Raw genomic sequence first — 14089 nt, forward strand, 5'->3', positions numbered from 1 at the left:
TACTCCCCCCCTCCCAACTACCCCAAAGAGAGCAAATAAGTTCCGATTATGTCAATCATGTATCTGGGACTTGCGCTTATTTTTCCATCAAGTTTCATCCCGATCCCTCTACTCTAAGTGTTTTCCAAGATTTTAGGTTTCCCCCTCCAACTCCCCCCAATGTCATCAGACCCAGTCGGGATTTAAAATAAGAGCTCTGAGACACAATATCATTCCAAACATCAATTTCATTAAGATCCAATCACCCGCTCATAAGTTAAAAATACTTCATTTTTTCTATTTTTCCGAATTAAACCCGGCCCCCCTTCTCCCCCCCCCCCCCCCGGATGGTCAAATCGGGAAAACGACTATTTCTAATTAATCTGGTCCGGTCCCTGATACGCTTGCCAAATTTCATCGTCCTAGCTTACCTGGAAGTGCCTAAAGTAGCAAACCGGGACTTTAGGTTTTCCCCCTCCAACTCCCCCCAATGTCATCAGATCCGGTCGGGATTAAAAATAAGAGCTCTAAGACACAATATCATTCCAAACATCAAATTTCATTAAGATCCAAATACCCGCTGATAAGTTAAAAATACTTCATTTTTTCTATTTTTTGCGAATTAACCGGGCCCCCACTCCCCCCCCAGATGGTCAAATCGGGAAAACGACTATTTCTATTTAATCTGGTGCGGTCCCTGATACGCTTGCCAAATTTCATCGTCCTAGCTTACCTGGAAGTACCTAAAGTAGCAAAACCGGGACCGACAGACAGACCGACAGACCGACAGACAGACCGACAGAATTGTCGACTGCTATATGTCACTTGGTTAATACCAAGTGCCATAAAAACAAATCGTTAAAGAGAGAGAGAGACACTTTTATTATACACTAGCTGTTGGGGTGGCCCGAAGCGCCACCCCAACAGCGCCATTTAATGTTTTGTATTTGTCGTTACGCGCCATATTAGTTACGCGCCATTGTAGTTGTGTCCCTGTGTCCCACCTGTGAGAGAGAGAGAGAGAGAGAGAGAGAGAGAGAGAGAGAGAGAGAGAGAGAGAGAGAGAGAGAGAGAGGAGAGAGAGAGAGAGAGAGAGAGAGAGAGAGAGAGAGAGAGAGAGAGAGAGAGAGAGAGAGAGAGAGAGAGAGAGAGACCCTACTAAAAAAAAAACAAGACAATAAGCCATCCCATTTAAATTATTTACTTTATATCTTCCCAGAAGGTGGTTCTTCAGTCTACTCTTAAACTGGCTAACATTTTCTGATAGCCTTATACTCGTTGGTAAAGAATTCCATTCTACTGGTTCAGCAAACCTGGGACTAAAACTTGCCCTCTGAGGGCTGCAGCACTCATATACCAAATCATCCATATCTAGTCTCATAACTGTGATACGAAGAATTCCTTGTAAACATTGACGAAAAATTTCAGGGGTTAAACCATAAATACCATGAAATACAAAAATAGCAAGTTGATAGTTATGAACGTGGCTAACGTTAAGAATCATGAGTTTCCTATAACAATTAACTGTATCATTCTAACCATGGACATAATTCCCTAATAGTCTAATAACTTTATTTTATAAAACCTGAACACGTTTTAAAATTCTTATAAAATCCACTAGTCCATATCACACAACCATAAGAAATATAAGGCATGACAATAGAATGATAAAGAGTTAAAAGGGCAGAACGAGGTAACTGATTTATCAGACGCCGAACCAGACAAAGCCCTTTAGATACCTTAGCTGCCACCTGATCACTATGTGCTTTCCAATTCAGATTCTGATCAAGCTGGAAACTAAGGTATCCCACCACAGCTACTTGTTTCAATGGCCTATTACAAAGAAATATTTTTCCACTTCCTTTCCGGTTCCACTTCCACTTCCTTCCACTGGACTTCCTTTCCGACTAAACAACATAAAATGAGTTTTTTAAACATTCACTGATGAACGCCTAATACTTGTAAAAATTAAAAGACGACTTAAAGCTTGATTATTTTTCTCCACAAGATCATCAGCATTTCTTGCAGTATCTGACAATACCGTGCCATCAGCGAAAGAAGTATTAACAGCACACGGAACATAAAGCCGCATAGTATCTACATATACAAGATATAACAAAGGACTCAAAACAGAACTTTGCAGAACACCACTTTTATAAAAATTTGTCAGATATTACATCCTCAAAACAGACACGTATCCACCTCTCTATCAAGTAAGATTCAAACCACTTTAAAATACTAGTTTACTTGATTAATTTATCATTGGAATCGGGAGAATTCCCGCAAAAACTAAAAGAGACGCGAGTGATTCCTATACACAAAAGTGGCTCAAAGACTGATCTGACTAACTGGAGACCAATTTCTCTTCTGTCGGTTTTCTCGAAGTTATACGAAAAAATTATGCATAACAGACTTTATGCACATTTAATAAAACATGGTTTTTTAAGTGATAGTTTTAAGTTTTTCAAGTGAAAGGCCACTCTACTGTTCATGCTATGCAGGATTTTCTGGATTTTCTGAATGCATCAATGGAAATGGTGAAATGATTCTATCAGTTTTTCATAGATTTAAAAAAAAAGCGTTTGACACGGTTAATTTTGAATTTAATTGATAGGCTAGGGTGACGGTAGTATTTTAAAGTGGTTTGATTGATGATTTTAAGCGAATAAATAAAAGTTTGAAAGGACTTCAGCCTATTTTGCAATTGGAAAAAGTTGATATTTGAGATTGCCATTCTGCAAAAAGGACGTAAGTCCTTTATACACTATGTAACAAAACATCAGTGATTTGAACATTTCCAGTGAATTCGGCTTTAAAAGTTAACTAGAAATCAGTGTTTTGAATTTTAAGTTTCTTAAATTGCGATTTTTGAGAAAGCTTTTTTAATTGTTTTTGCTCTCTTCTAAAATTAGGAAAAGTGGGGTTTCGCATTTTTTTTGGAAAACACCATGGATTTCCCAGACCATAGTAAAACAAACAATCATGAGCATAATTAGACGCATGTTGGAGATCCAGCAAAATGTATATTATATAAAGACAATAAAAAATAGGCTCCCTTAAGACAACCACAAAAAAATTCATTCTTTATTTTTGATGGGAATAAGCTTTTTCTAAAGCAGAATAAGTAGAGGCCCTTTGGTCGACAGAATCATTTTTGCAGAGCCTAAAATGTTACGTACGCGAACAGATTTTGCACCTCTAGGCTACACAAATAAACAAAACAAAAAGACAATAAGGTCCAAAAACCATTACACACACATTACACATTCAAGCAATACTTTGAATGTTATAAGCTTCTGTTGTCTTATGATTAAAGATTTAGGACCTTGTTATAATTTTTAAAGATACTACGTATTTTAAAATGAGTAGTAATTGAGCGCAAAGTAAATACAGAAGCCTAAAATTTTATATGCCATTTTATATACCGTTTGACCTTCATAACTTTTTGTAAATTTCATTTCGTAAACCGCCACAGTTTTTAAATTTTCCCTTTTTGGGAGGCACAACAGACTTCGCCTAATGTATTATTTGTCTTTTTTTCAAATCTCTTGTGACCGTCACTAGCTTTCTGTTATTTTACCGTTGATTATAAGCCGAAGAAAGTTGTGATTGACTTGAAAAAAGCCAGAGACGCTCTTTCTGGTATTTGTACTAAAAAGGAACTCCCCTTCACTGTGCCATGCAAACTGCCGTTACTAGTTTTTTATTAATTTACCATTGATTGTTAGCCGAATGATGGATTTCAGAAAGTTGTGATTGACTTGAAAAAAGCCAGAGACGCTCTTTCTGGTATTTGTACTAAAAAGGAACTCCCCTTCACTGTGTCATGCAAACTGCCCTTTAACTTTCGCTAATACCAGTCTAAATTAATAAAAAAAAAAACTTGCATCATGTCCACTTCTCGGAAAAAAGTGGACTTTCGTCCTTTTTGCTAAACGCCAGAAATATCAAGGACTGTTGGTGTAAATTAAAGAGCCACTAAAAGATGTGTATTCTAAGCCCTTTTTTGGGATACCATTTAAGCTCATCTTTCGTCTTGATTTCCAATATATTAGACAATAACTTGCACGTAAAAAACCTATTAGTCTATTTGAGCTAACTTTTTTTCTTATAAATTCCTATAATGCAACTATAATTTTTCTAGTAGCTTACTCTTCACTATATTTCAATCTCAGTTAGACTTAGCCAAGGGGGGGGGTTAATGTGTAGATATACATATAAAGGTATTAATGTATTTTTGCGCATTGCTAAAAGTTTTTAACGAGAAGTTTTTTTTTTACAGAGTTATAAAGCCGATTGAGGTATCCTTCCGGCCCAAGGGATTGGGACTTGGGGCCTTGCCAAAGAAGAAAGAAAAGCAGAAGGACAAAGGGGAAAAGAAGAGGAAAAATTAGAAATAGTCAAGGGAAAATATGTGCTTGTTATTGGTGGATCAAATAAAGGGCTTTACGGACAAGTAAGTAAAAATAATTCTCAAATGGTGAAACCATTGGTATCGTCGGCGGTATAATGGTAAAATGTTTGAACCTGTATCGACATATCCAACACAAAAAAGTGCCTCTCGCAGTTCTAAAAAATAATTTAGAATATGAAAAAAAAATGTCTGATGGCTAGTTTTCCGCTGATTACATTTGCGGAGGCATGTTTACTTCCTGAGGGTCAGGGCCATTCCTAAAGTTGGTGGCTCCCAGGGCAAAACGAATTACGCCCCCCCTCCTGACTCAAACATAAATAAACAAAAATATGTTTCTTTATTAATTTTACCTTAGCAATTTGTATCTATAAACTAAGATCTATGCATCTATTATCTCTTTCAAGCTGGCAGGAACATTGTCATTATTGTCAGTCTTAGTAAACTTGTCCAATTTCGCTATAGACATGATTTTTGTTTAGATGATTTCGTAATTCTGTGTATGATTTAAAAACTATGATGAGCTTATGGTCGTTCAAAATGATATTTTAAATAATAGCAAAAGATTTCTAAGTTGAAAATAATAGCGTAATATCGAGCAATCTAAGGGTACAATGAATGAAAATAAAGTTGAGACAGTAAAAATTAAGTTTTCAAGGACAAATTTTGTTATACAATCATATGTAGATGTTTTCAAATTGGTATATGTAGATGTTTTCACCATTGACGGGGGTCAATGGTGTGACTCTGTAAGCTCAGTCTGAGTCAACCTAGCTCTAAATGGGTGCCTGGAGAAAGTATAAATTGAGTTTTCAAGGACAAATTTTGTTGTACAACCATATATAGATGTTTCCAAACTTCTTATATTAAATGGATCTTTCTAGATTTGCATTATGATCTCTCTAGGTCTTGTTGTCAGTGGTTATTTGGTTTGGCACGGGGGTCAGTGGTGTGACTGTAAGCTCAGTCGGAGTCGACCTAGCTCTAAATGGGTATCTGGAGAAATATTGATGAAAAACACTGGAAGTGTCGGATAGTTTGCCCCAACCAGGCATTCCACTCCTGCCCGAAGGTATCGAATCAGGAGATTAGAACCTGCGCAAGGCAGACCATCGGTCAGCATGCGAAAAAGTTTTTTCCTCTAGATTTGGCAGCAGCAAACTTTGTTACAATATTGTCCATATTAAGCATCTTTATCCGATCATTGTCAATGGCAAGAATTGCCAGGGAGTTTAAAATGTCTCGCAACATTGATGCGCTTAAATCCGTTTTTATTAAGTTCAGCTAGCTGAAGTTTCGCTCACAGTTATTATACTATAGTCACTAGTATTATCAAAAGTATGTGGAGGGCAATCCATAGATTGAGGAGATCCTTTTTGTCAGTCTATTTTATGATTCGTAGAGCTTCTAAGGATGTTATTAATTTACAAATAAACGTTCAAATGGGGACAAGTCAGTTTATTTAGACAGTAGAAACTGTTACCAAAGTCTAGGTATTTCGATCTCATATGCAGCGATCGTCATCACTAGAAATACTAAAATATTAAAATCAAAACTAAAATATTTATACAAAATAGTTTACTTCCGGTTCATTAATAAGATTTTGCAATTAGAAGACAGAGAAGAAATTGTCACCTTTGTTGGGAATTCATTTTACGTCATTTTGCATTTAAAAAAAAGTTATTTTATTATCTGTTTTTTGATAATTTTACTATCAAAAGTTGATATTTTATCTTCCTTTAAGCTAGACGAAAATAGCGACGAAGACCACACTGCCTTTCCATAACAAACAAATACAACGTAGAAACAATAGGGAAAGTTTTTTCAAGACAATGGAAATTATTTATGTAGATATTTCGGCCCTATGTCCAAGGGCCGTCTTCAGCACAATACAATACTATATATATATATAAAAGAACTTACATCAAATTGTGAGAATTAAAACTGAATATAAAAACACTTATTAAAACATTTTTTTTTTAAATATAGCCCTAGCATCCTTACTTCAGCGAAGTTCAACCAGGACTGGCGAAAAGAATGAAATGAAGAAATATAAACTCATTCAAACTAAAGAGAAATAAAATGATTAGATGCAATTTCTTAAAGCTAATCTTGCTTGTTTAGCAGCCTGTCTCAAAGGCCTTTTCGTAGTTGGTTCAGTAATATTATAAATTGGTTTAGTAAAATATTTTGTTAGATCATTTTAATTAAATTTTAGTATAAAGAATTTAGTGAGTATTCCCCCGAGTCCCTGTTCAAAGAAATATTTTTATTTATTTTGAGATTAATTTCAATTGATTCTCGAACCACCTGTTTTATTCCCAAATCATTACTAATGAGTGAAGAGTTTTCAAAAAGTATCATGTGGGACGGATTATTAAATATATGCCAACCTAGAGCAGAATCAAAGGAGTTATTGGAACCATTTGAAATTAAGGCCTTGTCTATGTCATTTTTATGCTGTTGTAACCTTTTGTCTAGATTCTGATGGGTCCTGCCGACATAGTATTTTCCGCAATCACAGGGTATTTGATAGACCCCTCTTTGGCGAGTAACTGGGGTCTTATCTTTACCCGAATTTAAGAAATTGATGATTTTAAAATTATTAGTAAAAACTACGTACAGATTATTTTTTGTGCAAATATTTTTTAATTTTGTTGTAATCTTTGGGATATACGGAAGATAGACAATATTTGAGGGCTTATCAATAGCCTCACATTGTGAAGTATCTTCTTCGATTTTACAAGAGTGTCTTTTTATTCTACGGCTAATTATTTTATTTACAAAAGGAATGGGGTATCCATTACCAAAAAGAATATCTCTGATAAAATTTATTTCTGCATTTATATATGAATGGGAGCAAATATTTAGGGCACGATCAATGAGGGAAATTACAACTGCTCTTTTAACTTGTGGGGGGTGATTTGAATTAAAGTGAAGATATCTATTGTTTTGTGTTGGCTTTCGATATATAGTAAAATCCAGTTCATCAGCATTACGAATAATTAATACATCTAAAAACGGTAGTTTATTTTCAATTTCAACTTCAAGGGTGAACTGCAAATTTCGGTCATAAGTGTTAAGATGATCTAAGAAGCCCCGAAGTTCAGCTTCCCCATAATTCCAAAGTGAAATTACGTCATCCATATAACGACCCCAATAGACATGTTTTAGGAAATAAGAATTCAATGCCCAATTCTCAAGATTCTCGACGTAAATATTTGCTAGTAGCCCGGATAAAGGTGCCCCCATGGGTAATCCATTTTTTTGCTGATAAAAAGAATCGCGAAATTGAAAATACATAGAAAACTTATTACAAATTTTAACAAGAGTCATTAAAACTTCACAATCAATTCCTGTCGCTGAAGTCTCGATCAAGTGGTAATTTTCTTCTATTTTGTTTTTTAATAATTCCTCTGAAATAGTTACATCTATATTTGTATACATGGAAACAATGTCGAAACTACTAACTATTGTGTTTTCTGAAATACTTGTGTTGCTAAGTTTTTTAATCAAATCTGCCGAGTTATGAATATAGGAATTTTGAGAATACAATAAAGGTTTGAAAGCTGCACAAAGCCATTTTCCGATATTGGCAGCGGGAGCTTTAGTACAAGCTACAATAGGTCTTAAGGGAATACCCTGTTTATGTATTTTTGGTAAACCGTAGAGTTTAGGACAGAAACTACCACGGGGAAAAAATTTATTGTATAGTTGTGGGGTGATTTTACCATTTTGTTTTAGCTGCTTTAGTTCATTTATAATATTATTAGTGAACTGATCAGTAGGATCATGAGTTATTGTTTGATATGTAATTGTGTCATTTAAATGCGAAAAAATTTTGTTGTCATAGTCTGTTGTATTCATGACAACAAGTGAATTGCTACGGTTTACCAAAAATACATAAACAGGGTATTCCCTTAAGACCTATTGTAGCTTGTACTAAAGCTCCCGCTGCCAATATTGGAAAATGGCTTTGTGCAGCTTTCAAACCTTTATTGTATTCTCAAAATTCCTATATTCAGAACTCGGCAGATTTGATTAAAAAACTTAGCAACACAAGTATTTCAGAAAACACAATAGTTAGTAGTTTCGACATTGTTTCCATGTATACAAATATAGATGTAACTATTTCAGAGGAATTATTAAAAAACAAAATAGAAGAAAATTACCACTTGATCGAGACTTCAGCGACAGGAATTGATTGTGAAGTTTTAATGACTCTTGTTATAATTTGTAATAAGTTTTCTATGTATTTTCAATTTCGCGATTCTTTTTATCAGCAAAAAAATGGATTACCCATGGGGGCACCTTTATCCGGGCTACTAGCAAATATTTACGTCGAGAATCTTGAGAATTGGGCATTGAATTCTTATTTCCTAAAACATGTCTATTGGGGTCGTTATATGGATGACGTAATTTCACTTTGGAATTATGGGGAAGCTGAACTTCGGGGCTTCTTAGATCATCTTAACACTTATGACCGAAATTTGCAGTTCACCCTTGAAGTTGAAATTGAAAATAAACTACCGTTTTTAGATGTATTAATTATTCGTAATGCTGATGAACTGGATTTTACTATATATCGAAAGCCAACACAAAACAATAGATATCTTCACTTTAATTCAAATCACCCCCCACAAGTTAAAAGAGCAGTTGTAATTTCCCTCATTGATCGTGCCCTAAATATTTGCTCCCATTCATATATAAATGCAGAAATAAATTTTATCAGAGATATTCTTTTTGGTAATGGATACCCCATTCCTTTTGTAAATAAAATAATTAGCCGTAGAATAAAAAGACACTCTTGTAAAATCGAAGAAGATACTTCACAATGTGAGGCTATTGATAAGCCCTCAAATATTGTCTATCTTCCGTATATCCCAAAGATTACAACAAAATTAAAAAATATTTGCACAAAAAATAATCTGTACGTAGTTTTTACTAATAATTTTAAAATCATCAATTTCTTAAATTCGGGTAAAGATAAGACCCCAGTTACTCGCCAAAGAGGGGTCTATCAAATACCCTGTGATTGCGGAAAATACTATGTCGGCAGGACCCATCAGAATCTAGACAAAAGGTTACAACAGCATAAAAATGACATAGACAAGGCCTTAATTTCAAATGGTTCCAACAACTCCTTTGATTCTGCTCTAGGTTGGCATATATTTAATAATCCGTCCCACATGATACTTTTTGAAAACTCTCCACTCATTAGTAATGATTTGGGAATAAAACAGGTGGTTCGAGAATCAATTGAAATTAATCTCAAAATAAATAAAAATATTTCTTTGAACAGGGACTTGGGGGAATACTCACTAAATTCTTTATACTCAAATTTAATTAAAAATGATCTAACAAAATATTTTACTAAACCAATTTATAATATTACTGAACCAACTACGAAAAGGCCTTTGAGACAGGCTGCTAAACAAGCAAGATTAGCTTTAAGAAATTGCATCTAATCATTTTATTTCTCTTTAGTTTGAATGAGTTTATATTTCTTCATTTCATTCTTTTCGCCAGTCCTGGTTGAACTTCGCTGAAGTAAGGATGCTAGGGCTATATTTTTAAAAAAAATGTTTTAATAAGTGTTTTTATATTCAGTTTTAATTCTCACAATTTGATGTAAGTTCTTTTATATATATATATATAGTATTGTATTGTGCTGAAGACGGCCCTTGGACATAGGGCCGAAATATCTACATAAATAATTTCCATTGTCTTGAAAAAACTTTCCCTATTGTTTCTACGTTGTATTTGTTTGTTATCTTCCTTGTTGTTAGGAATAATTAAATGGATATGTAGGAGCTCATTGTACACTTCTCCGCCGTCTATGTCAGAATTTTTATTTGCAGTAAGATGATCTTCCAACTTCCTACAAAGATCTTTGAGAACTTCCTTTTCAGGGAGTGGTTGATAAAAAACAAAAAAAAAAAAAAACTAAGAAAACTTCATTATGACCTGTAGTTGAAAACTTACCCGTTGTGTCTTATAAGGAAGAAGTAGCAATACCAAGTAGTGCTAAAAATATATCCCTTTTAAAGGGGTCTTCTTGCCTTGGATTGTAGTCGTCTTTGCTCTCGTAATGATCTTTTCTTCGTAAATGATCTTTTCTTTTTCCGATAACGGTTTTCTTCAAAGAAATATTTGCCGGTGCTGGTCCGTCCAGGACCAGCACCCCCTATAAATCTCCTTTGAAGTAGACTACACAATAATCGGTGAAATTAAAGCCGCGTAGATCATTTGGGTACACCTCAATTTTATTTTGAATTTTTACCGTTGCGAAGCAACGTCAGTGTCTTGAAATTTTCTTATAAATCGTTCTTTATCAAGAGATGAAAGATCTTAGGAGATTGATTAGCCACAAATTGGGACTAAATATACTATAAACATAATATTTAAACATGCTCAAATCACCAAATAAAACTCAGTCCTCGCGAAAGTTGTTTTTATCTCCTACAAATTTAAGAAATAGTGAGTAATACCGTTTCACATTGACTTGCAGTTTTTTTTTGCTAATTAAACAAATAATTATTTGCGAGTCCCCCCCCCCCACACACACACACAAACGCAGATTTACCTTGATACGTAAGCCATGTATAAAAAGAAGAAAAGAGAGCGAAACGCACTTTCGCTTCAAAAAGCATAATAACAAAATTCTAATATATCCGAAGCCACTGAGGTATAATGGGTGATCATTGTGCCGATAAAACAGCTAAATATTCCCAAGAAATTGAACATCCAAGAGGGAGACCCAATCCCCCTCAGAGATATATATCTCAATGGGGATTATCAGAGGTCTGTCTGCCTAACAGGAAACCAATTTTCTTTCCTTTCACCAATAAGCACCAATCTAGAATTTATCATAGAATCCATTCATGCTCAAATAGACTAAGCCTGCTTTCTCCTATCAATTCCTCAATTCTACTGGCCTAACCCCCTCCTCCCCACTTTGTTGATGCCTCTAGAGCTTGTCCTTCAAAGTTAACTCTTAGGGTTTCGAGCACCACAAAGTTCCAGTATCAGACAATAGCCTGTATAGCCTAACCCGCACAGACTGCTGAACTTGAAATCAAGAGCTATTGCGAGAAATATAATCAACACCAGCCATCTCAAGATAAACAACTGGCAACCACCCGTAATAGTCCAACGCAACTCATATAAAGAGACAATAGTCCAAAGCAACACATATAAGAGACAATAGGAAAATAGCCAAATAGTCTTGACTGGAAATCCTATTTAAGGCTGAACAGAAGAAGAAGAAAAAATGAAAAACAACGCAGCAATACCACTTCTTCCATGTATTTTTAAACTTTAATAAAATTGCGTCAGGAAAAAGCAGTCAATGACAATAAATTATTGTTCTTTCATTTCTCTCAATCTTGTAACAGCTGATTGGTTCAATACCAATATCATTCGCTATCTCGTTTGACCTCAGAAATGAAGTCACTAAACCTTTTTCTCGGAATGCCTCAATGAACTGGGTTCACTTTTTTAGCTGATCAGAAGCCAAAAAATGGCCTAAGTTTTTTCCTGGATCATTTTACTTGCGAGGTTCATTTCAAAGAGGAAGTCATGCTATACTATTAAGGAAACCAAAAGTAAAAAATCTCTCAAATGCATTTCAAGAGATTTTGTCTCAAAATTATTGTGTCATCAGGCTTTTCACCCGGTTGTTCATTGACGCTCTTATCATATTAGGTTGTTTAAGCTCTTTATTATAATATAGCCATAAATTACACAGTTTTATACATTTTTTTTCGTTGGTGGGAATCGAGAGCAGAGAAAAAACAAAAATAACACATCATATTGCTGAAACCAACACGACTATTCTTCCCGAAATCTTTCATTAAAGAAATAACATTGACATGCCACTTCAACCGACCGCCAATATACGTTCATTCGAGACAATACTAACATTATAATGCCAATTATCAGGCTATAGTGGGCACACACTTACTTTAGTGTTAGTGTTTTAACATGGTCACTAGTAATGCACTATCGCGTAGTGGAAGTGGCAAATGTTGTGTATATTTGTTGAATCATCCTAAAAAGCAACGTCGACTTAATCAATGTTTTGCGCCATATGATACAACGAAGTTCAAGCTGTGATAACCGCAAGGCTTAAAGAAAGCTAATGAATATTCTGCTCAAATGTGAGCTTGAACCCCTTTTTCGGACTGCAGCCGTCGCTGATCTGCTGTCATAGTCTTGGTCGCGATAGTTTTTTAGGTCTTGCCCGCAAGATTTATTTCTTCATTTGGAAGGCTTGAAGGATCTTCTCCTGTCGATTCTTCAGACAGACGGATTATCCTCTATCCTCTAAGCTTTCTCGGACAAAGACTTCATCGTTAGGTTCATTCTCTATATGAACATAGCGGATTGTGAGAGAAGTTTGATCTTTGTGACCAAGGTCTAGGAATGCAATCCATTATGAAGGAAAACTATTTCGCTTGCTTTATTTTGTTAATGATTGCTTCTTTTGCTTCTGAAGCTAAAAGATTAATTACTTCAATTTGTATATGAACAACTACCATCTGTGTGTCATGTTTCGCTTTTTCTATTCGCCTTAAGTGGTCCGTCGTTATGGGATTAAATAGCCCCAATAACTGAATAAGGCTGGTAGTTCCCACTAATTTTTTGTATACAATTTTGACGAGCTTCCTTGAAATTCGAGACTGTGTTCAGCCAGATACATCATGACTGCCGCTATTCTCGTCAAAATACTCGTTCTAGTTCTGCCTCTTTGTTCGTTTTTGTAATTAGTTGTCGCTCGTGGAGCCTTTTGTAGGCTTTTGGAGCCTACTTCTAGTTTCAATCCGTTTTTGACAGCAGTTGAAGTGCACTGGTGATATCTCATGCATGGACGCACTTTCAGTTGTTAAAATTGGATTTGAAATTGGAGTCAAATAAGTGACAGGAAGAAAAAATGCTCAATAAGAAGTTTGAGAATATACAAACTATTGTCTTTTACTTGCTCACCCTTTTTTGCCACTTTGTACTGAAGCTTGTTTGAAAATTTTTCGTTTGAATAAATTCTTTTTCTGTTTTAGTATATTCCTTATCACTTTTGAAGGAAGGCTTTGAATCCATAACGGTAATACTATCTCGCGCTCTCTCTCTCTCTCTCTCTCTCTCTTACAATTAGCCTCTCTGGCCAAGTTGAAGAGTCATTAGAGAACAAATTGGTAGTGTCACTAATTTTCCTAGCTTTTGTTAAGTCACCGTCAGCCTCAAACACCATAAGAGTTTTATTTATTTGTTCAAATCGTGCAAAATGAAGTGTTAGCTTTATCCATTATTGGAGTTAATTACATTCATGTTTTCATCTCAAAGCATCTTGAGAATTTTGTTCTTTTAAAATATATCCCAGACTATACAATTAGCACAGACTACAATTATACCGACTACACTTAGCAAGGGTCTCTAGAGATGAACACTGCAATCAATCATCCTCATCATTGTCTTTCTCACTGTGCCTTTGTAGAGAGGTCTTATTAGAGATGCTGGATAATATAGCATTCGCGGAACTTTTCTAATCAGAGGCCTCTGAATTTGATGAATAGAAAAAAAACTTGTTAGCTTTGGCACTTTACGTAATAATATGGATTGGGCTGTTTCATTGTCATTTACCAACCTTCTCGTTTGAGCATCTGATAGGGTTTTTTTGACATCTTCACCTGTAAACAAAAT

At 35.1% G+C, this 14089-nt stretch overlaps 2 protein-coding genes across 2 annotated transcripts in view; one reads left to right on the forward strand and one right to left on the reverse strand.

Annotated features, from left to right (window-relative positions):
• Positions 1-14089, forward strand: part of LOC136034309 (G-patch domain and KOW motifs-containing protein-like) — a 69792-nt gene that overhangs the window by 38599 nt on the left and 17104 nt on the right. Inside the window, exon 7 of the mRNA XM_065715446.1 lies at positions 4281-4435. Coding sequence (XP_065571518.1) covers positions 4281-4435 — 155 coding nt within the window. The remainder of the gene's footprint in view (positions 1-4280; positions 4436-14089) is intronic.
• The window catches only part of LOC136034883 (histone-lysine N-methyltransferase, H3 lysine-79 specific-like), an 80971-nt gene continuing 80809 nt past the window's right edge, over positions 13928-14089 (reverse strand). Inside the window, exon 11 of the transcript XR_010619266.1 lies at positions 13928-14076. The gene's annotated coding sequence lies outside the window, so the exon portion shown is untranslated. The remainder of the gene's footprint in view (positions 14077-14089) is intronic.

The sequence above is a fragment of the Artemia franciscana genome, chromosome 13 (assembly GCF_032884065.1).
Source record: "Artemia franciscana chromosome 13, ASM3288406v1, whole genome shotgun sequence".
Classification (NCBI taxonomy): domain Eukaryota; kingdom Metazoa; phylum Arthropoda; class Branchiopoda; order Anostraca; family Artemiidae; genus Artemia; species Artemia franciscana.